Here is a 27,494-nt window from a genome sequence, read left to right on the forward strand (position 1 = left end):
TAATATCTGTGATAATAAAAATAAAAATAAAAGTAGTGCATCGGTCATAATATTTAACATACTGCATATATGCAGTTTGAAAATAAGAATAAATGTAAAGCTATCAAATTATTTAAGCGGCTTATGTCTCTTTGTGAGTACTTACTGATCAGTACCAAAAAAGTGATTCTTTTTAAGGATTACCAACCACAAAAAGTTTGCCTTTTTTTTTCCTACAAATCAAGTTGAAACCAATGTTTGCTGCTTACTAATTTTAAAATATTTATAATTAATCCTTTCTTTTGCATAGTACCCAACGTAAGATAGTATTCTAGAGGAAGCAGTAACATTGTAATACCACTTTATACAAATTTACATACGTACATATGAGAAATAACCAGATTGGAACAAGGGATGAAGAGAGCTCTTGGTAAGATTAGGCTGAAGTGGGAGACTCGTATGTAGTGAAGGAGGTCATGAAGGGCTTAATGGAGTTTGGATCTGCTCTTGTCAACTTATAGATGCATTTGCGAATGATCAGTTGTTGTAGACTGATTAGCTTGTTTCAAAAGTAGTAGGCCCATTATTATCCTAGGGTGTAGGGAATTCTTAAGAGATTTTAGATTTTTTAGATTTTCGTGTTCTAGCATGAGAGGAAAAGGGTGTGTGTGTGTGTGTGTTTATTCAGTGTTTTGGTTTGCTGTGTGTGTTTTATTCTGTGTTTTGGTTTGCTTGGGAGCTTGGGGGTTTTTTGATTGTTTTTGGGGGGGTGGGTTGGTTTGGTTTTTTAGGTTTCCAAACTTGGAGTGAAGATGAGTTTTCTTTGGGGCGTCAACCTTTTACTTCAGAAATTCTCCTGACATAGACTGATACATTCTTTGTGACTTCCCTGGTACAGGTGTTTGTTGGCTGAAGATTGTATATTTGTTTCCTGGTTCTTTTTATAATCACTTTTGCCTACCCTTTTTGCAACAGTTTAAACTCAAGAGTGTCAGATGATATAGTCAAACTACTCTTCTTACCTGTATTTGTTTTTAAATAGAGGAAGGGCAATCTTGAGAACTTTACTTGGAGTTGTTTCGTAGTTTTCCTCTAATCAGAATAAGTCTTTTAACTTCTTGCTTCAGAAGTAGCAAGAAGCAGCCTTTTGTTTTTCACTGGTTGACAAGTGTGTGTGCCTCTTCTACCTTTAAAAGACCAAATCTGTTAGTACATTCACCTGATCACCTGTTAAGAATGATCTAAATCTGGGGAGTTGTGATAGCTGACATAACTAGATGTGTTTCTCCAGCATGTGATGAACAGAAGAGGTATGTCTCTACATAACCTCTTGATTGGTAGGCCAAAACTTTGGGGTTTGCAAAGGGTTCTCTCAAGCAGTCCTCTTACTAACCTGCTGTCTTTTACATACTTTGACCTATATTAGCAAAGCAATCAATTAATATTGTGTCCGTTTGTGTTTTTATCTGTTTATCTTGAAATACGTTTTATAAGCCAAAAATTCTAGATGTATGCCGCTAAAAATCCGTATAGCTTGTAGCTGTTTTAATCTAAATTTGATACCAGGTAAAGTATTCTTTACAGATTTTCTAAGTTCCTAGTAAATTTTCCTTTAGAAAATGAAACACTTATTCTTGTTGAAATAGAAAGGGAGTTCTGTATGGAACGATTACAGGGTTGGGGCAGGGGAGGGTTGTTAGAAGTTTTTTTGTTGTTGTTACTGTGTTGCTATTCACAGTCTGAATTTGCAGTGTGGGCTTTTAATGTGCTTTTAATGTGATTATTATGTTATGGTCAGGGAAGGAAATTGAGATGGTCGTTAAGAGTTAGCAAATTCTTGTTCAGTTTGTGTTGTTCCTTTAATCATGGCTCCAGTAGAGAACAACAGTAAGGTTACTTCAAAAGTTTTTGAATAAACTAAGTAATACAGATGCAGACATGCACATACATTCTTGCGTAGCAGTCTTTTCAGTCTGTATACATTATAAGACCATTCTGCTTTATGCAAAAATTACTTAGTATACTTTTTATTTATATTAGAGCAAGGACAAGATTGCATCCTACAGCAAAACTCCAAAAGTGGATAGGAGTGATGTGGGGAAGGAGATGAAAGAAAAGTCTTCCATGAAACGTAAACTTCCTTTTACTATTAGTCCATCCAGAAATGAAGATCGCAATTCAGACACAGGTAGAACCTTTTTATTTCCTTAACTAATTATTTGTTGGTAAAATACGTCCTAATTTAATTAATTGTATATTACGGTTTTATATTGATTTTTTTTTTCCCTATAAAAAAGATTACTAAGTATGAAAGTTGCTTGCTTGCTTCCGATTGTTGCATCTCAGTCTGATAGGCTTTCATCCTTTCATTAGCAAGAACTAGCATGCCGGCATAGTTTATCTACATTTTCTAGTTGTTTCCTAACCTCATTCTTTTGCTTCTGTTTTAATAATAAACCTTTCTTTTCATCATCATCTCATTTGCTTAAACAAGAAAACTGATGAAAGATGTGTAAGTGCCTTGATTTGAGACACAGCTGTCAGCCTTTCGTAGCCTTTTTGGGGGAGAGGGAGTGGGAAAGATTGGTAGATGTACTGTCCTCCATATAAGAGAAAAGGTTGATAAGGTTTAGCCATGGAGAGTGAACTTCTTTCAGTCTAAGCTCTTATGATCTATTCAGGATACCTTTTCTGCAGAAGCCGGTAGTTCTTCCTGACTTAAGCATATTCTGTTAGAACTGAGTTCAAGACTTGAAAATACCATTCTTAACATGGCTCTTTTCAAATCAAAATGAAGCAATCTGGATGTCTTCCAAGACAGTTATTTCTGAGCCGAGATAATGAGTTATCTGTCATAGTTCAGTAATAGTTCTGTTGGTAGCAAGACTGTATCCATGCCCTCTGGTAGGCCACCAGAAGGCATGTTCCCCAAATTTCTCAGAGACTCAGTGCTATAGTTTTGTATACTTTGCTCATTGTACATTGGAATATTTTTATAAACAGGTAGTTCCCTTAATACACTTAGATTTAAATGCAAAATAGGAGCGTATACCACTATACCTGATTAATTTTTGTCCAGGATTGATTCAATGTTGAAACTGGGCTTCTGGATATTGCATACGCATGCTTTAGATCTCCATTTTCAGTGGGTTTACAGAATTCTAGAGTCTTACACTGTACTACTTGATTCTGAAAAGACCATGTATAAATTAGAAGTATGCTCTCAGCATCTGCATTATTAAATTTATTGCTTGGTATTAGACCCTAAGTGTTCTTCATAATGGAAGTAAATATATATAGAAGTAATATTTAGCACTTACCTAATGCTTCTGTCTTGGAAATCTTTTGTCATCTCTCCCCACCCCATCAGTTTTAAATAATTCGTTGTCACAGCATCTTGTGAGGTAATGTAATTTTTTTGTGTTTTCCTTGCTATAGCACCTGTTGTCAGCAGTTGCCACAAACAAGATGAATTACTTTAGGCACTTAGACATACACCAAAAGACAATGCGCGCACTACAAAATGTTGTTACAGGTTGTAGCAGTGAGATGAAATAAACTGTTCAAGTAGGGGCAATAAATACTTAATATGACAATAGAAGTCACATAGCTTTTAATTACTGTGTAGCAAACATCACAGCTTGTTATCCGTGTCATTACCACTGAGGTAAGTAGGTAAGAGCAACCACTCAGTTTCACAGATCAGGAGCTTGCTACCTAAGCCGTCCAGAACCTCTAAGGCAGGAACATTGCTAGGATGAAAGAACAGTTCTTATAATGCTGATTCTGCACCTAACCAATTAGATTAGACTAGGGAGAATTAGACTAGACTAGACTAGACTAAGGGCACTTAGAAAGATGCCATGTTTGGCACTGGCAGGGATTAGGACTGACAGCAGTGATCACGAAATGCACTGCTGCTTCTGGCACAAACTTGGCATTAAACATTGAAAAGATTTGCCTGTTACATCTGACAGATACTTATGATACTTTGGGAAAATCTGTAGTGGTGTTTTAGGGAAATGGTCAAAGGTTGTATATACAATTCGTAATGAGAAATATTCTGAAAAAATATGTGGTACTAGTCCGTTCTTCCCACTGCCCATTACAGTTCCAGGATATATTTTATTCTTTCCCTATAGTTTTACTTTTAGTACCCTCACAATGTGTTTTTTTCAGAGTTCAGACTAGCAAAATGTTCTTACTACTTTGCTAAATAGTTTCTCTGCAACAGGTAAGACCATTGAGTTTAATTTTTCAAATGTTTTTAAAGATATAGAGTCTTCTAGAAATGTGTCTAGGTGAACAAAAATCAAGAAATACCATAAAAAGTCGCTCTTGGATAAAAAGAATTAATTAATGGCTTAATTCAATAAATGGTTTATCTCCAAGATACGTAATAATGTTGCTAGCTGAGACCTCATGGTAATTTGGTTTATTTTCAGATTTAGCCTCTAGGTTACTTTCTTAATAATTTCCTGCCAGTTAGGACTGAGTCCAGTTGTCTAGATATAGTCATGTGATGCCAGTTGAGATGCTTGCAGCAGCTAAGTCAGCACAGGGCTGGAAGATAACGTGAGTCACAGGAGACCCGTGGCCTTCAGAAAAGGCCAGTGGGACAATGACAGCACCTGAGATTGCACTGCATAACTGTTTTTAAGCAACAATGTCCTATTCTGTGTGTCTTTTGTTGTGCAGGAGTGTGTCTGTTACACTGTCCTGTTTTGGATGGCTACCCTGCTGAGGGCTGTTACCACATCCCCATTCTTTGGTCAGAGCAAGCACAAAAAGCTACTAAAAATAGACATACCGGAGTAAAATTTATTTATACTGCAAGTTTTGCAGTATAGCTTTAACCCTTGTTTAAGTCAGTCTTATGAAAGACTCTACTTGCGGGCTTTGATTAAGACTGGTAGAATTGATGGTGGAAGGAGAAGCATTTTTCATATCTTTTTTAGTAAGTTCTCTTAGACTACTTAAATAGTGCTATTTAAATTTTGTTAGTTTATGTAATTAATCTGGTTATTTTTAAATCACCTCTAATGTGATTATCAGAATGAGAAGAACAGACAAGTGCTACTTTTTGCAAAGGACAAGTTTGTTTGCTTTTTCTCAGCCTTATTAGTCTGAAGAGAGAAATTTGAATTTTTCCTAATAGTTAAACGTAATGGCAGTGGCAGATCAGAAAAATTGTTTTCATTTTGAAGATAAGCATTGTCTTGTTACATAGCTGATTATTCAGGAAGAACAACGTGAGTTACAATTACACTGAATGTGCTAATTTGTGATCTTTCCTTGGGAATTACGTTCTCCAGATTTTCTGTTTATAGTAACATCTCGTTTTTGTTCTCTGACCCCTTCATTTTCTCTCTTTAAAGTAGTCTAAACACAGCACAGTCATTTTTCTTTTAGCATTTAATTAACATCCAGAAAAGCAAAACAACTGACCTCTTTATGTTGCACATGATTATCATAGTAACACTGTTTTTATACTCGTGCTTCCCATAGTACAAAGGTTAGTGGGGCTGTTAAAGGGACTGTTTACATGCTGTGTTACTGCTTGCTGGATTTGGACTTACTGTTCAATATTACAAGTTTCTTGGACTGTTGTTTGGACTGGAGGCAGGAAGGTGGAGGTCGTTTTATGTGTGTATGGGCATGTTGGTTTGGTTAAATAAATCTGCTGTAAACATGATTTAGTAGCTACTTTGGTATCTCTACATATACAGCATCCTGTGAGGTCTCTTCATCACATCCTAATCTTTCTCTTTCACTGAGGATAGGAAGTAGCGGTCAATCATGCAGAGTTTCTCTTTAAAATAACTTAAGTCAGATTACCACAGTCGCACAGATCTCAGTAGCTGTGTCCTCCTAATGTTGTCATCTGCAGAACTGATCATCTTGACCTGTATTCTACAGTTGTTAGTATTGAGCATATTAGTCTTTTGTTGTATATTACTCAATCTTATAACTTCCTTAGAAACATTTATTTCAAGCAATTAATATTTTAGCTTGTTAGGTGTCTATTAATCCTATTATTCCTTACAATTTGCACTATGATAAGAGTTTTACCTTAAATTGGACTATCACAAGCCCTGAGTTTTAATTTTGTCTTTTTATTTTATCTCCTTTATCCACTAAAGGGGAGTGTTCAAACAAATAGAATATTCTGTTTGTTTGGCGTGATTTGTTTTGTGAAATCCACATGATAAATTATTTCATAATTTATTTTCTTGATGCATTTAGAAATTACTTGACTGGGAATTTGTAACTTATCCAGATGAAAATAAAATCCAAATACAGTATTGGTTGCCTTGGGACATAATCTGTTATGCATAAGGCTTCCTAAAATAATCAGTGGTGATTGTAATGTTTCTTGTGCCAGTATCTTTAAATACTGTGAATGAATTTCATTAAGCTCTTCTACAGATAAGTGCTCAAATGCACCTAAATTACCATTTCGCATAACTTGACTATTTTTAAATCCCTTTTTTTAAGTGTTAATTGAAAATCTTACATTGCAAAAGGCAAATCTTGAAATTAATGTTGTCCATATAGATTTGGTGGCATATTATAAAGGTTATTAAATAAAGATAAGTGAACATGAAGCCACTTGGAAGAGTTTTGATTTTTATACTTTTAATGAAAAGTTTGCTGATGGTTTATTTCTAACTGCTGAAGAACACCAAAAAAGTGACAAGAAAATCAATGTAAAAGAAGATATTTGTATTCCATAGACTTTGAAAACAAAATGCTCAAAATCTACAAAAACCCAAAACCCAAGCCACAAACCTAATTCACTGTAACAGTCAATTTTGTGCGTTAACTTCTACCTGAACTTAATTTCTTAAACTGATGTTATTCTCTATTACTGAAGTTATTACTGTTTAAATTGTATTAACATCAAGTACACAGCCATGAGAAGTTTGCTGTTACCACAAGACAAAGAATATCTAAAAAGTCAAAGTTCCTGAATTCTAAGTTGAAGGTCAGCTCATAAATAAAGTGTAATGTACTGCATGTTGATATTCTTGGAGCAGTGAAAACGACTGTTATAATGTATTCTGCAGTAAGCATAATGAAACTTCCCAATAATTTGTAAGAGTTTTTTCTGTGTACTTCTGTCATTTCTTTATCAAGAGCTGCATTGTTGTTTTCCTTGAATTTAAAAAATAAAAATAAAAAGGTAGTTCTTTTACTACCTTGTTTATTTATTGGTCTGTAAAAATTTCTCTTTTATATGCCCTACTCCCTTCCTTTTTCTTGCTTATACCTTTTTTGTCCTATCTTGGTTTACCGTGTACATCCAGAAGCAGGGCATACGCATGAGATCTATGGGGAAAAGATGTGTATCCTCTTACAGGACACACTCCACTGAACAGATTTTCAGGTGCATCTGCTGTAATCCTAAGATTTTAAGTTTGTTGTTGTTCATATTAATTTTGTGTATTATTGTGTTTACATTTACTGAAAACACGTATGAATTCTCTCATAAATTTTAATAAAATTCCATCCTTTTTGAGTAATAAAGGCTTAGTTACGGTATAGCTTGGTGAGAGCAATCGTTTTCTTATTTGCTACTTTTGATTGGTAAGCTCTAGAAATGCTTTGCAAAGCTGTGTAAACAAAGTGTAATAGAAGAATCATTTGCCTCACCACTGAAATGTGTTGGAATATGTAAGGGAAGGATCTTCATGTTGTTTGACAGCATTAAACAGGAGATGGGAGTAAATCACACATGTTTTCTTAGTGGGTTTTTCTAACAGAATGATTTAAAAAAAACCAAAACCCAACAGATAAAAATACCTGAAAAAAGTACACTGTATAGTAGAAAAAGTAAAAGCTAGATTATCAAAAGATTTATTTCATTTACTTTGCTTTACTATTTTCTCAAGATGAGTATAGTTATAAAATGGTAAAAATAATTCAGAATGAAGATGAATGTTTTTCAAGAATCAGGAGCAGTAAGTAGTGTAAGCTAAGAAACAGCAAATCATGCTAGACAAACTGAAATGTGTTTTTATCAAGGTGCTGAATTAGTCAATGAAGGGTGTGATGTACATTATCCTTGCAGAGAGAACATGTTCACAATGAATGCTGAAAGTACAATTTCATTGTAGGTTTTCTTTACTTTTTCCTATGCAGACATTCTACCAGTAGGGCAGTCACATTGATTTGGATATTGGATGAATTTTTATATATTTGGCATTATGAGATGCATGCAGTTTAGCAAAGTCTCATCCATTACTTCTGCAAAAGGAGTCTTACTTCCTTTTAAACATGAGGGATAAATGTGTAAGGGTATTTTTTTAATATGTATGTAGTCTGTAGCTTTCCCTTCTTAAAATAGTCTTACTAGAAGATGAGATTTAGAGAGGGCTAGGAAGGCAGAAAATAAGTCATGAGGGAACAAATGAAACAAGGAGGAGTACAGAGAGGGCCTAAGGCAGAAGTGGAGAAAATCAGAAGATAAGAGGGAGTCAGCTTGGGGTTTAATGAAATATGGAATGGCATGGTTAGGAACCTCAAAGGGACTTAAGCTTCTAACTTGTAATTTTTATTAATTTTTGTCTCTCTGCAGAAGGTCAGTGAAATTTTCTTCGGTGGAGTGTTCTATTTTAAGATTGTTCCTTTTGTAGATGGTAGATTTTTATTAATTTTTTTTTAAAATGAAGTTTTTATCATACAGGTGTTTGAGGCTGACATTTGGGAAAGGAAACTGAGAGACCTATATAATCATGGGGACAGTGATAAAACCAAAATCCCCACCTCCTACTTTGACTTAGCTTAGTTGCATTTCCACGATTTTTTTAGTATGGCCCAAAATACTGAGATTAACTAGAACAGGATGAACAGTATCTCGTGAGATGGTAATTGGCCACACTAATAAGACAAAATAACTTATTACACAGAGACTTAAAAAGATCAATGAGGCAACGAGGCTTGTTTAACTAATAGTAACAGTCCCCAACCAAGTCTCAACCAATTTCCAGCCAAATTCTGGCATTTTAGTATGGCCAAATCCAGTTTATCAGTCCAACATCTTTCCCCCTGCCCCTCTTTCATTTATTATATAGTCCTCATTGTAATTTTCAGATCTCAGCTTTTATTTGTGTTCTTTCTTGCTTTATGGGAGCTAGCACACCAGTCAGCCACAGAGGACAAAAGGCAGGCAGTAGATATCCCTACTGAATTTGGTCCCTATCTTTGTGGTCAGCCGTCCTGCCCATGGGGTGAACTGGGATTACTAGTGACTGTAGGATGCAGTGTCCTATCCAGCTGTTAGAGGCTCTTTGGGAAGGCGGTCAGTAGGGAGGCTTCCAAAAGGAGAAGGTGTGGTAGAATAAGCAGGATATTTGGAGAAGCTAACGGTGAGCCTGGACTTTTAGGGAAGGAAACCAAGGGAATTATTTGATCAGGGTTTGGAGATTATATTACTATTGGTTGAGTCCTTTTGAATATTCTTTAGACCATTAATTCGTGACAGTTTTGGTTAGAATTTGGTTTTAACTCTTTCAAAAATTTTAACCAAATCACCTAATTTGTGACTAAGATTCTTTGAGCCACCATTTACATCCAGTGTGTTTGTGTTCAAGTAGTAATTGTAAAGGCTCTAAATAAAAAGACATTCTAAATCTAACATGTGAGTAATATAAGCTACTTACAAGATATAAAATATTGAATTTTATAGGAATTTGTTAAGACAGAAAAAGAGCAGTTACCTGGAAAGACAATACAATTACATAAAATGAATGGTCTTCGCAATATAAATGCAAACTAATAAGTCTCGAGAAAATACAATTAAACAATAATGACCAGGTAGGGAGATCTCTGGAAAATAGTTGTACTAAAAGACATTTGATACATTGAGAATTTGTACTTGCTTGATGTTAATATCATTAAATTAAAAAAAATTAATCAAAGTCACATAATTGCAAATTGGTTGTTTTCTGTCATACTTTTAAATGCCTGTGTTTGGTTTATAAGACCTTTATACAGAAAAATGAAGGAAGAACTTTTGAAAAGAATGGAAGTCATAGACCGAAGTTGCTAAATTACACAAATAAAATACTGCTTTTGAAATTTGTGAGGCGTTAAAGTTGTCTGATTTCAGAGCACATTTAACCAGTCTGAAGATCTGTGAGTGTTTGTAGGTACTAAATAGCTTTAGAAATTATCTTTTTATTCAGAAGTGTAATTTTAGCTCCTGGTTTGAAACTTGGACATGAAGTACTAAACAACTTCCGTAAATATTGATAAAAAGAAAGAAGTTATGTATATAGAATAGCTGTATGCTTTTGAAGGATACCAGTTTTTAAGAAGTTGCTCTAAGGGGAAGTAACAGGATAAGTTTGAGAGAAACAATTTTTTATTCAGTTACCTAACAAATGCTTGTATTAAAATATCTTTTCCTGGTTTTTAACGCGGTGTCTTCAGAGAAGTAGAATAGTGTACAGTGTGGGACCTGTATTCAAGGCTGATAGTTGACTAGCTGATCTTACAGAATTTTTTAAGGTTCTGACTCACTTCTCTGAGAATTAAAGTTATGGCATATACAGTCTTCCTGCTGTGAAACAGATTTTTGATCTTTAGAGTTTTTTAGCAATCCTCCTTACAGCTTTAAGTGCTTTAACGCAGTAGCTTATTAACCTGAAGTGATTAGAACAGGTAACCGAAAATAATGCAAATGCAATAAATTAGAGATGGAATTTCTGGTTTTCATCACCTGTCACCAATCACCGGTTCACATACCTTAGAAGGGTGGGTTTATTTCTAGAAAAATGTTCTAATAGAACAGCAACTTGAACTTTTAAATGTTAATATTTCCAGAGAAGGAAGGTCCGGAGAAAAAGAAAATGAAGAAGGATGCTGGAAATAAGAAATCAGCACCAGTTAGCATTCTTTTTGGTTATCCTCTGTCCGAGCGCAAACAGATGGCACTTCTCATGCAGATGACAGCAAGAGACAACAGTCCAGGTGATCTTACAGAGTTAACTTTTATTTCCTGCTGCCTATTTAATTCTATCTCAGTCAAAATATCCTAAGCCCTGATGTTTTTCCACAGTCTTTGATTTTTATTGAAATTGTTTCAATATTTCATAATTGTGGCACAACTCTTATTTTGCATTGACAAGTAATTTGATGAAGAATTCTTGTGCAAAGCTTTGTGTTATAATAGCTATAAAACCTGAAAATCTCTTTTCTTCCCTCAGTTATTTTTACCTCTCAAACAGTGTTTCATATGGATTATTTAAAAACTGAAATGTTCAACTACTGTCTCATTGTCTGAATTTGGAGCCGAATTTTAATTTAGAAGGAAACTGGATAGTTTTATTAGGATTTAATTGGAGAGGGGAGACACCTCTTTTAATTCCAAATTTTGAATTGTTCTTGGTCCAATTATATTTTAAAAAAAAATCTTTATATACTTATATGTTCTACAGGTGTAATGTTTTTTACAGATTTGGCATTTAAAAGAGGATGGCTGCATTTCCATAAGAAATTATCCAGACCACCCAAAACTACAGCTGGAGAGCTGCATGGAGTGCAATGCACAAACAGTAATTCCATAAACTGCCATCCTGCTACGTAAAAGTATAGTGGGATTGGGCTGGAGGAAGGGGAAGCAGAGTCAGTACTAATCTGCATGGTCACGCTTTGTCTTGTTTCAGCAGAATTTATACCAGAGTGTGTGAGCCTTGTAGTTTGGATAGACTTCATCTGTCCTTGAAACCTACTTTAAAAATAGTGAGATTTTGCAAAACACCCTTTGCACGTTGCAAGTGGGTGTTGTGTTGTTGAGGTGAAGTGTCCAATACATCCTTTATTTAAATATAGTTATTCATAGATTATTGACATCTTTGAATGGAAGAGGTAAAATGAGGTGAAGTAAAACTGATGTTAAATAACGTACAGTAACCATTTAAAAACTTATTTTGTAGATTCCACCTTAAATCAACCCTTGCAAACAACACCAGCACAAAAGAAAACTCCAAGCTCTTCTTCAAGACAAAAAGACAAAGTTAACAAGAGAAATGAACGTGGGGAAACTCCTCTACATTTGGCAGCAATTCGAGGAGACGTTAAACAAGTTAAGGAGCTAATCAGTTTAGGTGCAAATGTGAATGTAAAAGATTTTGCAGGTAAGTTCTCTCGACTGTACAAATTCAGAATTAATGCTGAAGTTGTTATCAGAGATTTAATTTCACTTCATGCTATATGCAAACAAAAATATAACTTAAAAGAATTTCTCAAATCCTGTTTTTTATTTCTGATAGCAATGGCATTACTGGGACACCGTAGTACATAGTATGTTATTAGGACAGTATATTGATACCTAGAGATTTCAGTTGTGGCCAGGGCCTTTGCATACTAAGTATTTACAAAACTATGTATGCACACTTGGTAAATTTTGTAGAATTATACGAGGCAAAGTCAGTAATTGATAATGGAATTCTAGGCTATGTGTGGACGTGCAAAGTTTAGTAACAGTGATGGTGGCAACACAGTAATGTACATTGTTTTCTTACTGGGACAGCTCATACTTGCAAAAGCAGGTGAGTGTGGTATAGCTTGCACTTGCCATCTAGTCCTGCTAGATTAATGATCGTTTTGATGTGTCACTATTTGCTGTGATTTCAGCACTGATTGATGAATTTTAACGTAAGTTGTAACTTGTACCATATTTTTCGTATCCTTTATTTGCTATCTTTCTTTACCATCTGTTTGTCTGTAAGACCTAAATAATTTTTTGCAACTTGCTGGCAATCTTTTGCGTGTTTTGCTTTTGATACTCTCACAGTAGTTAAGTTTCTACCTATTTTAGTAAATAAATCTCCAGCAGAATAAATTTGAGATCCACAAAGTAATACTTTCACAGAAGATAGAACCTGCCGTTTTGCGTTCAGTAGTTGTCAGTTGTTGATTGGCCAGGCACCAAATTAAATGCATTTACATACTGAGATAAGCCAAAGTACTTGCTTTTTTTTCCCCAGCAAACCAGTGTAAAAGGCCATAAGACTTAGGAACAAGGGTATTGGGTAGAGGCTTAGGGTGTAGAAGGAGGTTGGGGTGACAAGGAGTTAGGGAATAGAGTGAAATGAAGGCTTAATCAGAGGATAAAGGGTCGAGTGAGGTGCGGATGTTGTTATGGGTTTGGGGTCTAAGAGACATCTCTAAAGTGATAAGATTCAGTAGATGTTTGTCTCCTAAACACAAAGGCAACTCTAAAAAATAATACCAGTAGCAAATGCATATTATGTAAACTACATGGCTAGCTAATCCTAATACTCTGCCTCTCATCGTTGGCTCTAAACACTTTTTCACATCTGCAGTGAAAGTGGGTCATGGGAAAGTGAGGAAGTAACTGTAAGCAATGGCCATGTTGCTTTTGCTTTTATTCAAAAAAGGATGTGCTTCCAATGGGAGGGGTAATGCTGAAGAAGAATTTGTAGGAAACTGCTGGCACCCCAAGGGAATAAAGATAATATTGAGAATTCTAAGTAGTATAATTAAGTGGCAACACTAGCAGTTTCAGGTTTTCAGAAGCATTGCGTAATAGAAGCAAAAATATAATTAAGGTCTGAATGAGAATTTTAACTAGACCTACAGCAAAGCTCAGTTTAGGGGTTGAGTGGTTATAGCAGTTACATTATATTCTCAGTGGGAATGGGTGAGGTGAGCCGAGATAGCAGGCCCCAATGGGAGAAATTAAGCACTACATGCTACAAATAGTTGTAGCTCAAACTTGACATTAAGTGAAGATATTAATGAGATGGACTCAAATCTTGATTTTGGGTGAGAAACAGATCAGTAATTTCTTGGTTTATGGAGGGTAGCTGAATTTGTGTTTGAAGAGGAGGCTGCCCAACACTGGCATGTGGAGGAAGAAAAGGAAGCCGAAGTAGAAACCCTGTGAGATCTTTAGAGAAGTTGAGAAGAACTTGTTTAGAAGAGCAATTTGAGGAAACAGGAGAGGTCCAGGGGAAGACAGACGCTTAGAAATCACAAGAATAGAAACACTTGAAGAAGAGATGTTGTGGTGGGTTAACTCTGGCTGACTGCCGGACACCCAGCCAGCTGCTGTCTTCCTTCCCTTCCTCAAGGAGGCAAGGGAAGAAAATAAGATGGAAAAAAAGCCCTTTTATGTTGAGTTAAAGACAGCTGAATAAGAAAAGCGAAACCTGCAAATTGCAAGCAAAGGAAAAAGGAATTAGTTCACTGTTTCCCATCAACAGGCAAACGTCCAGGCACTTTCTGGGAAGCAAGGTCTCAGCAGGTATATGGGTTGCTTGGGAAGACAAATGCTGTAACTGCAAACATCTCCCCTTCCTTCTCCTTCCCTGAGCTTTTACTGCTGACCATGACATCATATGGTACAGAATATACCTTCTGCCAGTTTGGGTCAGCTGTCCTGGCTATGTGCCCTCCCAACCTCTTGCCTGGGGGGAGGGGAAGGGAGACAGAAAGCCCTGACACTGTACAAACACTGTTCAGCAGCAGCCAAATCACTGGATTGTTATGAACACTGTTTTAGCCCCAAACGCAATGTACAGCACTGTATGGGCTGCTATGAAGGACTTTAACTTCATAGCTTCATCTCAGCCTGACCTGGTACAGGTAATTAATTACTTTTAAAGGCAGTTGAAAGGCTGAGATCGTCTGAGAGCTGGTTCTGAGAATCAGTTGGGAGTAAGTTGTTAAAGCCTTCATTCAGAACTCTGAAGGAGGTGTCTGGGATCAAGTGGAAGGAATACTTTTCCATTGATAATCCAAAATGAAAAGCAGAGGTGGCTGGCTGAGCTACAAAATCCTGTGCAGAGCAAGAAGTCAGGAAGAGGTGTGGAGGATCTGAGTGGTGAGTCATGAGTGGAGAAAAATTAAGAATTTAGGATGCAGTGAGGTTTAGAGAATTAGAGGGTTTTTAGCTAAGAATTTGGCAGAACTAAATGAACAGAAAATGGATTAGTAATGGAGGAAATAACTCTGCTCATAGGATATCTGCCATGTGAAAATAAGAGTAAGGGAAACAGATGTGGAGAGCAAGCCAGAACTAGAGTTGGCAAGACAGACATTGTGATAGGATAGAAGGGCAATGCAGTGAAACATGGAAAAGAATGAATTACGGAGAGAATTAATAAGGGGAAAGAAGACAGGGATCAGAAGGCTGAGAGCAGAAAAGTGTCATCATTGTGAGTGAGTGGGAAAAGGGCAAATGACAGGAAAATGGAAAGAAGGTGGTGGTAGCCAGGCAGTGTTGGAAGTGACTGACCCAAGTGATGACTGAAGAGGAAATCTAGTATATAATTGCTATAAAATAAGGTAGAAGTTTTTTTTATTAACTTCTAATATATTAGAAGCTAGGGATTAGGTAAGTTAGAGGTTTCTTGTACCTCCTCTTCATGGATGTACAAGACCATTACCGATGAGACACAGAGTTCAAGTGAATAAACTCTTCCAGACTTGCACTGGTTATGTTAGAAACAAAGTTGAATGCCTTCTCGGAACTGGAGTTTGAGGTGATGTCAATAGCAGTAGGGCAGCTACGAAGTGGAAAGCATCAAGTTGTGGGAGGGGAAATTGAGGTAGGGAATATAGCATGTGTGGTTTGATCATTGTCTTCAGTTGAGGCTCTGATACAGAAAATGGGCACTGAACTTTAGATTATCAGTGTGGAAACCAAAACTGATAAAAATTAGTCATATTCTAGGAAATACCAGGAATAAGTTCTCTGCCAATGTTTATTAATAGCTTACTATCTAGACTAAAAGCTGCTGAATGTTATTAGTGATTGCTGGTACATATTCAGTAGCTCTAGTGATTGTGATAATTTGCCATACTTACTCTTTCCAGTAGTGTTTTCCAGACTGTTTCCATATAGAGCAACGTTACTTATATGTACATAACATTGTGTTCAAATTCTCACTAGTCAAAGAATTTCTAATGTGTTTACCCTGGGGACTTTGTACCAGATTTTGTCTTTTAGTATTTGATTAGTGATTTCTTTGTTCAATTTAGTGACAGTAATTATTTGGAATTTGTCATGAGGCTTAAAGTTGATAAGGCTTGTGTTATTCATCAGGTAGGTGGCGTTACTGTCTTGCCAACTACTGTGTGGGAGTGTATTTCAAAATGTTTCAAGGCAATAGAGACCTATAACACAGGAAAAAAAAACTCAAGCAAATCTTTGACGTTCCAAACTTACAATTCTTCGTCTTCACTCTAGGTTGGACACCACTGCATGAAGCTTGTAATGTTGGTTACTATGATGTTGCTAAAGTCCTGATAGCAGCTGGAGCCGACGTGAACACACAGGGCTTGGATGACGATACGCCACTTCATGATTCTGCTAGTAGTGGGCATAGAAATGTGAGTGTACTGGAAGAGTAGGAGGGGAGTAAATAGTTGATTTGGAATGCTCAGTCTTTAGAACAAATCCTAACTGTCCTGACTGCTGTTACACGGTTTTATAATTCTGCTTCTGCTGTTTTGGGGCTATCTTAAAGTTGTTTGGGGTTTCTTTGTTTCATCTTGCTTTTCATCATACTTCTATTGCCAGATATTTTCTACCAGTATCTATTTTCTTAAATATTTAAGTTTCACTTTTACCTTTTTAATGAATAAATGTTTTGATTACTTTTTTTGAGATTTTTACTTACAGAATTCTCAAAAGAAAAATGTGTCCAAACAACACACATTTGTGTATTTATATATATAGATATATAAATATCTAAAGGTATATATCTTACATTTATCTCTATGTATTTGTTCATGGTTTTGAAATAGAGCACTGATGTATATATATTCTTTATTTTTTTTAATTTTACCAATAATGACTTAGTGGAGAAGATAAATGGGGCACTTTAGGTATTTTGACATTAATTTCTAAATTTGTTCTTGTTTTCCGCAATCTAGATGTGAAGTTACTCCGTTCTCCCTTTGTATCTCTTCTATTTCATTGTTATGTGTGTGATCTGCTATGTAAAGCAAAAAATATCCTTAAATCAAGTATACCTTCTAAACAAAATGTTTGATTGAAAGCATCTTCTGGAAAGGCTAGAGAAATGAATTATATTAATCTGAATGTGAAATTTTTATTAACTCTTTTAGTAACTGTTTCTTATGGATATCTGAACAGAAGTGGGTCTTCAAACTTGCATGAAATTTTGGAGAACAGGTCCTCTTGCTTGTCTTGTCTCAGTATGTGTATTGGTGACCACCTCTCTGACATTATGTATTAGAGAAATTCTGAAGTTTGATGTTAACGTATCAATGTCTGCTGAATTTCCCCATTCTTAGTATGTAGGACAAAAAACCCCGTAACCCATACCGGATACTGTGCTGCAATTGCAGTGGCCTTGGTATCATTGTAACTTCAACAATTTGTTGACCTTGATGCTAGAGAAATGGATTTTGCTGTCTTGTATCCAGTTGGGGATAAGGATAGTTTGTTTCTCCCATAAAGTACTTGGATTTTTATCAGGACTTCACTGAAATGTGGAAACCAATAGTGCTGCTGCTGGAAAAACTTTTTCTGTTCCTTAGAGTTAAGTGATATAAAATTTGGAGCAAGCAGGTGAATCGGGTGCAGAGGAATGGAGAGCTTGGTAGGTAAGGAACCAGATGAATTGTGTGAGAAAATTCGGGAATAGCAAGAATGGAAGGCCACTGTTGCTTTTCTTTATGATGATGCTTTGTCTATGTAGCAGAGGACAACTTTCTTTAGTCTTCCTGATGACCTTCTTTAACAGGCAGATTACGTATACCTGGACTTTGCATTCCAGTTGCTTAAGTCTTGCTTTGCAGTCTCGGTCTCATGGGTTTAGGATTGCAGATCACCTTATCTGTATTTCATGTGCAATGGGACATTTTAATGCTGGTCCAGTAACGTGTTGTGGAAAACCTAAAAGTTCATTTATTTAATGCTGCAGATTGTGAAGCTGTTGCTTCGACATGGTGGAAATCCATTTCAAGCAAATAAGCATGGGGAGAGACCTGTTGATGTTGCTGAAACTGAAGAATTGGAAATGCTACTGAAAAGAGAGGTGCCCATCTCTGATGACGAGGACAGTTGCTCAGGTAAAAGTAGTTATTTAATTGCATGCTTTAAGTGCATCAATTCACCTGAAATTAGGTGGTTTTAATCTTTTGCATAGTGTTAGCTATTAAGAATAGCAATTGCACATAGCAATTGATATTGCTGAGGTAGTTTTCCACTTCTGGTTTTAAAGGGAGTTTTCATATCTTTTAGTTGAATCTAATTGTCTGAAATGTTTATTCTGACTTTTTTTTCTTCTCTCCCTCTTTAATAAGCCCTTCCCACTCTCTACATCAGCCTTACCTCAGAATGGTGTTTTTACCGGAGAAGATACAGAGAAAAATGCCATCTTTTATTATAATATAAAGCGGTTTCTGAGAGGTCTTCTTGGGGGAAAATATTCCGTATTAGATTAGTTGGGAACTAGCGTCACACGTCGGTATCACTTGGTTACAGTTTGTAAAGTCCCTGCCCGTGGGGGTATCACTGGTTTGTGAGGGTCACCAGATAGTGGCTTGCCTTTGTGAAGCAGTAATTCTTGGCCTCTACTGTATTTCTGCAAATTAAGGAGCAGGTCTTGCCCCTTGCGGCATAGAAAGAACTATTTTCTCCTTGGAAGCAACAGATTCTTGACAATGAGTAACTTGCTTGAGTGTCAGGCAGGAACTTTTCATTCTGCTTTCAAAGAATCTTCAGGAACTCCAATTCCTTAGACTAAAAGAAATTATGTTCTGTGGATTGAAAACTGTCCCTCTGAGCAGTAGAAAACGGTTTTCCACTGTGTGAGGGTGACTGAGCACTGGCACAGGTTGTCCAGGGAGGTTGTGGAGTCTCCATTATTGGAGATGTTCAGAAGCTGTCTGGATGTGATCTTGGAAACTGGTTCTGGGTGTCCCTGCTTGAGCAGGTTGTTGGACAAGGATGATCTCCAGAGTTTCCTTCCAACCTCAAACATTCTGGGATTCTGTGAAAATTACATGAGGGAGAGTGTTATGTCATGTGATTACTGAACTGGAATACTGCGTCCAGTTCTGGAATCCTCAATGTAAGAAGGCTATGGAGCTGTTGGAACGGGTCCAGAGGAGGGCTACAAAGATAATCAGAGGGTGGAGCACCTTCCGTATGAGGACAGGCTGAGAGAGTTGGGCTTGTTCAGCCTGGAGAAGAGAAGGCTCAGAGATCTTATAGCGACCTTCCAGTACCTGAAGGGCCTACAGGAAGGCTGGAGAGGGACTGTTCATAAAGGCTTGTGGGGATAGAACGAGGGGGAATGGGTACAAACTGGAGAGGGGCAGATTTAGACTAGACATTAGGAAGAATTTCTTCACCATGAGAGTGGTGAGGCACTGGCACAGGTTGCCAAGGGAATTGTGGCTGCCCCATCCCTGGAGGTGTTCAAGGCCAGGTTGGATGGGGCCTTGGGCAGCCTGATTCAGTGGGATGTCCCTGCCCATGTCAGGAGGGTTGGAACTAGCTGATCTTTAAGGTCCCTTCCAACCCTAACCTATGATTCGATGATTGTTAAAGTCAGTTTATTTTTCCCTGACAATAAACAAAACCAAACCAAACTGAGATATATTGAAAAACCATATAAAAAGCTGGTAGCGCATAATATGTTCTGGGAGTGACAGATGGTATAGAAGATAACAGGCACTTCTGGAACCTATTTTATTGATACTGTGTTGTTGAATACAAAGTAGCCAAGAAGCCTGCAAGGTTTTTGTCTTAACCATTGTGTACTGACAGTTTGATCCAAAAAGGATCTTACTGGAAATCGGGAGGAATCTTGCAGCAGAACATTATTTTTTCCTCATTCAAGTGTTTAATGCATTGAAACAGCTTCTTTGCTTTCCTTACACTATTATTTCAAACTCTTCTGTTTGAAATAATAACTGTTTGAAATAATAACTTTCAAACTCTCTTTTTATTTAGTATGTAAAATCTGTAGTTCATGGTGCTGAATATTGCAATACTCAGTGCTTTTTAAAAAGCAAACCGATAGATTCAGCTGAAGAGGCTTGTGCCGGAACCTTATTTTGAGAGAATGATACATCCAGAAATACTTCTTAAAGATTTTTGAGTTCTAGGTTTTCATGTGATCAGGTAGTGATCATGCTCAACGTGTTTTCTAAAATTTAATTTTAGAAACAGTCGACAGGTATACAGTTTTTACTTGTGAGTCCAAGACATCGCGTACAACATACTTGTTCCATGCTCTGCACTCGTATAACAGAGACCATTTGCAGTGAATTATAGCATGGTCTGCTTCAGGCTGTCCGTATCAGGTGCATCAAGATTCATGAGGGAATCTCTTTAGATGAGCAGCATTTTATCTTTTGTGAATAAAAGCTAATCTGCCCTTAAAACATGACTAAATAGTTCATGCAGAGGAACGTAATTTAGTAGTTAGAGAGCATAAGAGTTGATGAGTTCCTAGAGGAAATGAGTTGTCAGAATAAGATCTCCTTGGGAAAGAGTCAGGTTATGCAGGAATGACACGCAATAGATGAGGGTTACAAAATTTAAAGTGCATTGCTTTTACTAGATTTGGGTATAAATGCTCATAAATAATTTTACATACTTGAGTGACACCTGTAAAGTGTGGGGACCGCTTTGTTTTCATGACCTTTTGTTTTCTCTTAGAAAGCTTGATTCTAGTGAGAAGGTTTATAGTGTGTTTAGAGTGGTTTTCTTTCTTTTTATTTGTGTAGCAGTATGACAGCTGAACTGTTTTGTCTTGAACTAATGTGTGAAGAATGTCCCATCAGTATTCAACTAATTTTTGGTTTTCTTACTCTAGATTCTGAAGAAGCTCCGTCTATAAATCCGTCCAGTGTAGAGGGGAATGTTGATTCAGAAGCAGAAAAGGACTCTGTAGCAAACGACAGCAAACAAACAGTCCCTAGTAAGGCACCACTTCCATCTGCTCTTGATGAATATGAGTTTAAAGATGATGATGATGATGAAGTGAAAAAAATGATCGATGACAGACACATTCTTAGAAAAGACTTAAGGAAGGAGGATGAGACTGAAGTTGAAAAGAACAGCTTATTGGTGAAACAAGAAAAAGTTGTCTTTTCAAAATCATTTAAAAGCAAAAAGCAGAAACCGTCTAGAGTTCTGTATTCAAGTTCTGAAAGTTCAGATGAAGAAATGCTTCAGGACAAGAAGATAGCCTCTCCTTGCTCTATTTCAGAGACATCAAATTCTGATGTAAGAGTGAAGAAAGAATATATGGTTACAAATGAACACAAGCAAAAAGGCAAAGTTAAAAGGAAAGTAAAAAATCAGAGCAAAAATAAAGAGAATCAAGAACTAAAGCAAGAAAAGGAAAATGCTAGAGTAACAAATATAGCTGCTTCTGGGTTAGATTCGTTAGATAAAACTAGAGAGGAAGAAACCTTTAAGAAAGCTTTCACCCCAAAGGATGATTCTTCTTTACATCTATTTCATATCACTGCTGGCAAATCTCCGAAGCATCCCTGTGGATTAAGTGAAAAGCAGTCAACACCACTGAAGCAAGAAAATGCCAAAACTTGCTTGTCACCAGGAGGTTCTGAAATAACACTGCCATCCGAATTAGTTCGGTGTGATCACAACACTGATTCTGAATATCTAGTCGAAAGTTCTAGTGGCAAATCTTGCAAGCACAAAGAAAAAAGTAAACATCATCAGAAGGATTTTCACTTAGAATTTGGTGAAAAATCTAGTCCTAAAATTAAAGAGGAAGACAATAGCTCAACATTTGAGAATTCAGAGTATACTCTGAAAAAAATTGACAAGACAGGGAAAACACTTAAAAAGCATAAATTAAGGCACAAAGAAAGAGAAAAAGAAAAGCACAAAAAGGAACAGGAAGGGGAAAAGGAAAAACATAAGCATAAAGACAGTGCTAAGGATGTTCCAAGAAGTATTGAGTTTGACAGGGAATTTTGGAAAGAGAACTTTTTCAAAAGTGATGAAAGTGAAGATACGTTGTTAAATACAGAACATGAATCTCTTTCTTCAGAGAGAAAATCAAAGCTAGAAAAAGCTGTGGCAAAAGAAGATAAGTTAGTTAAGGAGAGACAGTTCCAGAAAGAGAGAAATGTTAAAGACGAGAGAGAGAAAGAGAAGAGCAAAAAAGAAAATGAGAAGTTTCTCAAGGATGAAAAAATAAAAGATACAAAAGAAGAAAAAGAGATTATGCTTGCAGATAAAGAAATTGAATTGTTCTGTTTTGGTGTTAAAGATGAAGCAGCCATTGTGCATGTAATAGAAACAGATACTGAAAAGCAGGAAAGGAATTTGAAGGAAAATAAAGAAAAGACTGAAAAGCGAACCCCAGCCAAAGAAAAAGATGTTGAAAAAATAGAAAGAAAAAGTGGAGAAAAAGATAAAAAGGTAAAACATGAATACAAGACAGAGAAAGAAAAAGCAGAAGTAAATGAAAATATAGAGAAAGTAAAGGAAAAGCCGAATTTTCACCTAGCAGAAAGATGCCATAAGGAAAATGATAAAATAAAAAGTACAAGTGCTCTTAAAAAACTTGATGACAAAGAAAGAAATAAAACTGATAAGAAGCATGATAAAGACAAGACTGATAAAGAGAGACATTGGGCTGAGAGCAAAGAAAAACATTGTTCTGAAAGAAAAGTCAAACAGTCTGAAAAAGAAACTGAATATACTAAATTAGAAAAAAATAGAACTAAAGACAAAGAAAAGGAACTTGAAAAAAAAGACAAATCCAAAGACAAGGAGATCTTAACTGTAGCAAACTCAAAACACATGCAAGAGGAAAGGAGATGCAGTATTACAGAAAGTAATAAAATGATGCATGACAAAGTCTCATCTTTGAAAGAAAAAGCAAAAGATGATTTATTGAAAACTCCAGATGGTAGAGAGAAAGATAAAAAAGATATAGACCGATACAAAGAGAGAGACAAGCATAAAGATAAACTGCATCAAAGTAGTTTACTTAAACTGAAATTTGAACATGAGAAGGTTAAGCCTAAACCAGCTCCTGCACCAAAGGATGCTCGACCTAAAGAAAAAAGATTAGTCAATGATGATTTAATGCAAACTAGTTTTGAAAGAATGCTTAGCCTTAAAGATCTGGAAATAGAGCAGTGGCATAGAAAGCATAAAGAAAAAATAAAACAGAAAGAGAAGGAGCGTTTAAGAAACCGCACTTGTTTGGAACTTAAAATGAAAGAAAAACCAAAACACTCGTTAGCTGAAGTAAAAAGCAAAGAACTGATTCGTTCAAAAAGCTCAGAGTTGCCTGATGTTTGTATAAAGGAAAAACAGCAGAAAGATGCTGCAAGTAGCAGATCGTTATCAGTAGATACGAGAAGTGTCAATGTTATAAAGCCTTCGTTGGGTTTGGATAATGTGAATAGATCCCCCAAATCAGAGAGTGAAAAGACAGGACTGAGCTCCAGATCAATGTCCATGATTTCAGTTGCAAGCTCCGAAGATTCTTGCCATACCTCAGTAACTACTCCAAGGCCGGTGACTGAGTATGACTCAGACTTTATGCTAGAAGGTTCTGATTCTCAAATGTCTTTTTCACAATCACCATTTTTGGCGAGTGCCAAATCACCAGCCCTTCTTGAAAAAGAGACCGATGGTCTTGCCAACTTGCCAGATCGCATTAAATCACCTTTTGCAAACAGGCTTCCACCAATGTACATCAGATCAGCATCTGTTGAAGATGTTAAGCTGGTTTTAAGTGAGTGTAGACCTGTTGTAGAGGTTCGAAGATGCAGCATGCCTGCTGCTGTTTCTGAACACTGCAAACAGCCTCGAATATCAGAAGAAAATAATCAAAATGCTCTACCATCAGTACAGACTTGTGCTAGTACTTCTCCTAAACCAGAACTACCATGTAGCGTGTTTGAAAGAGATTTTCAAAGCAGTACATCTGGTTTGCAGGCAAACTTTACATCATCTCCAGCTGGAGCTGTTAGCAATAAACAGGCAACAACAGGTACAAATACCACTAAAAATATTGTTCAGATGAGCCCTTCGGAAGACTACAACATACATTCAGAGCCATGTAGTCAAAGTGGTGTGGCTCAGCAAACCAAACCATGGGATGTGCCTTTTGAAAGACCTGATTCATTAAACAATGAGTTTAACAGCTTGGATTATGGTGTGTCAGAGCAAGATGTTAACAGTGTTGTAGCAATGCATAATTCTGAAAACAGGACATTAAAAGAGCAACAGGCATCTGAATTTTTGCCTCAGCATGCTGAAATCAAGGGAAATTCCAGTTCTCAAGAATCTGCATCAATTTTGCCTTCACAGTCGCCTTGTTCTTTGCTTATCCAGCCACTTCCAGATGTGTCTAAGCACATTTCTTTACCAAGCATTAGCAGTCGAGATTTATCATTTGTACATCAACAAAATCTTGTTCAAATTACAACTTCTACTTTAGATACAGATGCTACTTGTACCAGAGAGATGGAAAATGCTTTCTTCCCTTCAAACGTTAAGAAGGCTGATGCAGCCATTGCTGTATATTCTGAGAGCTCTGCAAAGGATATTTTGCAGAGCTGTGAAAGGGTGAATGATTTACCTGCAGTGCCATTAGAGAAAGATACGCCTGAAAGCGACAGCAGTTCACAATTAAATGTAAATTCATATCCATTCAATAAACTTATTTGTAAGAACACTCAGAGTGAAGTGGATAGTAACACAGCAGATGCTTCAGACGTTAGAAATGAAAAAGGCCAGCAAGAGAAGTTTGTTTCAGTGCATGTTGATAGTAAAGCTAATGTTGATCTCTGTGAACTGAGTTCAGGAATGTCAAAGGGAATTACGAATGAATCCGCTAATAAAAAACCCTGTACTGCAGACAGAGAAAATGTGTTGACCGATGATCCATTACAGTACTCCTCTTTATCGAACTTGGAAAATAGTTCACAACAGATTACACAAGAAGAGGTGCATAAATACAGCCACATTGTTAAACTGGAAGAAGAAGTTGCTGAGGATCAGAAGGTGGAACAGCAAGAAGTACCTCAAAGAATTACGAGGAACAGAGCAAACATGCTTGCTAACCAGGGTAAGCAGAATCCTGTAGGCTGCACACAGACATCAGAAAAAGAGTCTGAATCATCAGCATCTATGAGAGCAAGGATTAGATTAACTGAAGAGGATGATGCTCAGGTACATCATCCACGTAAAAGAAAAGTGTCCCGTGTGCCTCAGCCTGTGCAAGTGAATCCTTCTTTACTGCAAGCTAAGGAGAAGACGCAGCAGTCACTGGCCGCTATTGTTGATTCTTTGAAACTTGAAGAGATTCAGCCGTACAGTTCTGAGAGAGCAAACCCCTACTTTGAATATTTGCACATAAGAAAAAAAATAGAAGAGAAGCGTAAATTACTGTGCAGTGTTATCCCTCAGGCACCTCAATATTATGATGAATATGTGACCTTCAATGGCTCATACCTACTGGATGGCAATCCCTTGAGCAAGATATGCATCCCAACTGTAAGTAACATGGTCTTTAAATGTATAGTACAATGAAAGGCATGGTTTGGGTTTATTTTTGTAGTTTTTGTGTTCTTCCTAACTTTCTTCTGAATATTTGCACTGAAAATAATAAGTTGACATATTACTGGTTAATATTAATTTGATATGTCATATTTAAAAGCCCTATTCAGTGGAAATATAAACAGTGGCTTCACAGTCACTATGAGACAAGCCATCATGTATGACACCTGCACACAAATATTATTTTTCAAAGTATTTTCAAAAGTGAAGTCAGTTGTTGAGAGCTTCTCTAAATTTCTGTTGGCAATAATTTGGTTAAAACTAAATTATCCAGCTCTTCCATTTGGGGGCTGGATGTGCAGTACTTCAAAATACTAAGTCCATCACCAAACGTTTTAAGTAGGAGAGTACCTGCTACCTATAGAATCATAGAATAGTTTCGATTGGAAGTAACCTTAAAGATTATCTAGTTCCAACGCACCTGCCATGGGCAGGGACATTCCACCAGACCAGGCTGCCCAAGGCCCTATCCAACCTGGCCTTGAACACCTCCAGGGATGGGGCAGCCACAGCTTAACTGGGCAACCTGTGCCAGTGCCTCACCACCCTCATTGTGAAGAAATTCTTCCTTGTGTCTAGTCTAAATTTGCTCCTCTCCAGTTTATACCCATTACCCCTTGTCCTATCACTATAAGCTTTTGTGAACAGCCCCTCCGCAGCTTTCTTGTAGCCCCCTTCAGGTACTGGAAGGTCACTATAAGATCTCCTCTGAGCCTTCTCTTCTTCAGGCTGAACAACCCCAACTCTCTCAGCCTGTCCTCATGTGGGAGGTGCTCCAGCCCTCTGATCATCTTTATAGCTATCTCAGTTTCACCTTAATACTTTCAAGAATAGCTCTGCTGTGGCTCTTGTAATCCGTCAAGTTAAAGTGTTCTGAATTTTATTTAATAATGCAAAGTTCTTTTCCTTTTCCCTGAAGAACATCCATAGTTCAGGGACACTTTTTCAGTTCTAAGCTCTCCGTAGTTCTGACAAGGACATATTCCCAAGGACAGCTGTGAAGAAAGTCTGTGCAATGCAAAACAGTTGGCTCAAGTGCAGTTGATATTGCTGTTTGCGATGGAGGATGCCCCTCAAGGTGTCTCACAGCAATACAGTCACTGCTGGTCTGTGCTTTGAAATCACCATAATCATGGTAGCACTTGAATTGCACTTCCTTTCTTTGCTTCTCAGCGAATGTGATACTGTGCTTACTGTTCTACATGGAGGGGCAGGGGAGACCTGAAACATTGTGCATTGAGGGTTTTCTGAAGTGCTTTTACTCCTGGGAGTAGAAGGAGGTTTTCTATTTTTCCACCTCTTAGCTGATCCATTTACGCTGCTCTAGTCCTAAGGTAAAACATATTAGCTTAAAACTATTTGAGTGGTTTAAGTTAACACACATCATAGCTGAAATAGGCTGAGACAAGGCAGTTGTTTGGCGGGCAAAGTAGCTTGGAAATGTCAGAATTCAATAGATACAGAATGCAATAGATTGTATACCCATTACTTAATATGTGCAAGTTAGGAAAAGTCTGAGGTTAGCAGGAGTGGGGAGAAAATCTTAATCATTGAATGGCAAAAAATACCTATTAAACTGAATTGCTTGTGCACATGAAATGTCATGCGCAAGCCAAGCATGCAGTCTTCAGCCTCTGTATTTCTGAATGAACTGGTTATTATGTCGATTCATTTAGGATAACTTGCCCCTACTTGAGTTGTTGCCTTAAATTTCTCCAGTAGAGTTGAAGATTCTTTTGATTAAGCAATGAACACAAATTTAATGTATAAAAGTAAATTTTAAAATGTTTGCTTTATTGCAGAGGTAGTCATAATCCCTGGGAAAGCTGTTTCCTCTAGTTTTTCCACTTGCTGGTGACCACAGTTCTTTAAAATTACTAGATCGGTTATAATCTGAGGAAAGATGTGGCTAAGATCACCCTTCTGCTTGGTTCCC

The 27,494-nt window shown here is 36.9% G+C and overlaps 1 protein-coding gene across 2 annotated transcripts in view; it reads left to right on the forward strand.

Moving 5' to 3' along the window:
* The window catches only part of ANKRD12 (ankyrin repeat domain 12), a 68,986-nt gene that overhangs the window by 28,236 nt on the left and 13,256 nt on the right, over positions 1-27,494 (forward strand). The window contains exons 3-8 of one of the 2 annotated variants that reach the window (XM_054057395.1): positions 2,020-2,167; positions 10,810-10,956; positions 11,922-12,122; positions 16,205-16,347; positions 17,910-18,057; positions 20,817-25,495. In XM_054057395.1, coding sequence (XP_053913370.1) covers positions 2,020-2,167; positions 10,810-10,956; positions 11,922-12,122; positions 16,205-16,347; positions 17,910-18,057; positions 20,817-25,495 — 5,466 coding nt within the window. The remainder of the gene's footprint in view (positions 1-2,019; positions 2,168-10,809; positions 10,957-11,921; positions 12,123-16,204; positions 16,348-17,909; positions 18,058-20,816; positions 25,496-27,494) is intronic. The other variant, XM_054057396.1, reaches the window with a different exon arrangement.

The sequence above is a fragment of the Cuculus canorus genome, chromosome 2, assembly GCF_017976375.1.
Source record: "Cuculus canorus isolate bCucCan1 chromosome 2, bCucCan1.pri, whole genome shotgun sequence".
Classification (NCBI taxonomy): Eukaryota; Metazoa; Chordata; class Aves; order Cuculiformes; family Cuculidae; genus Cuculus; species Cuculus canorus.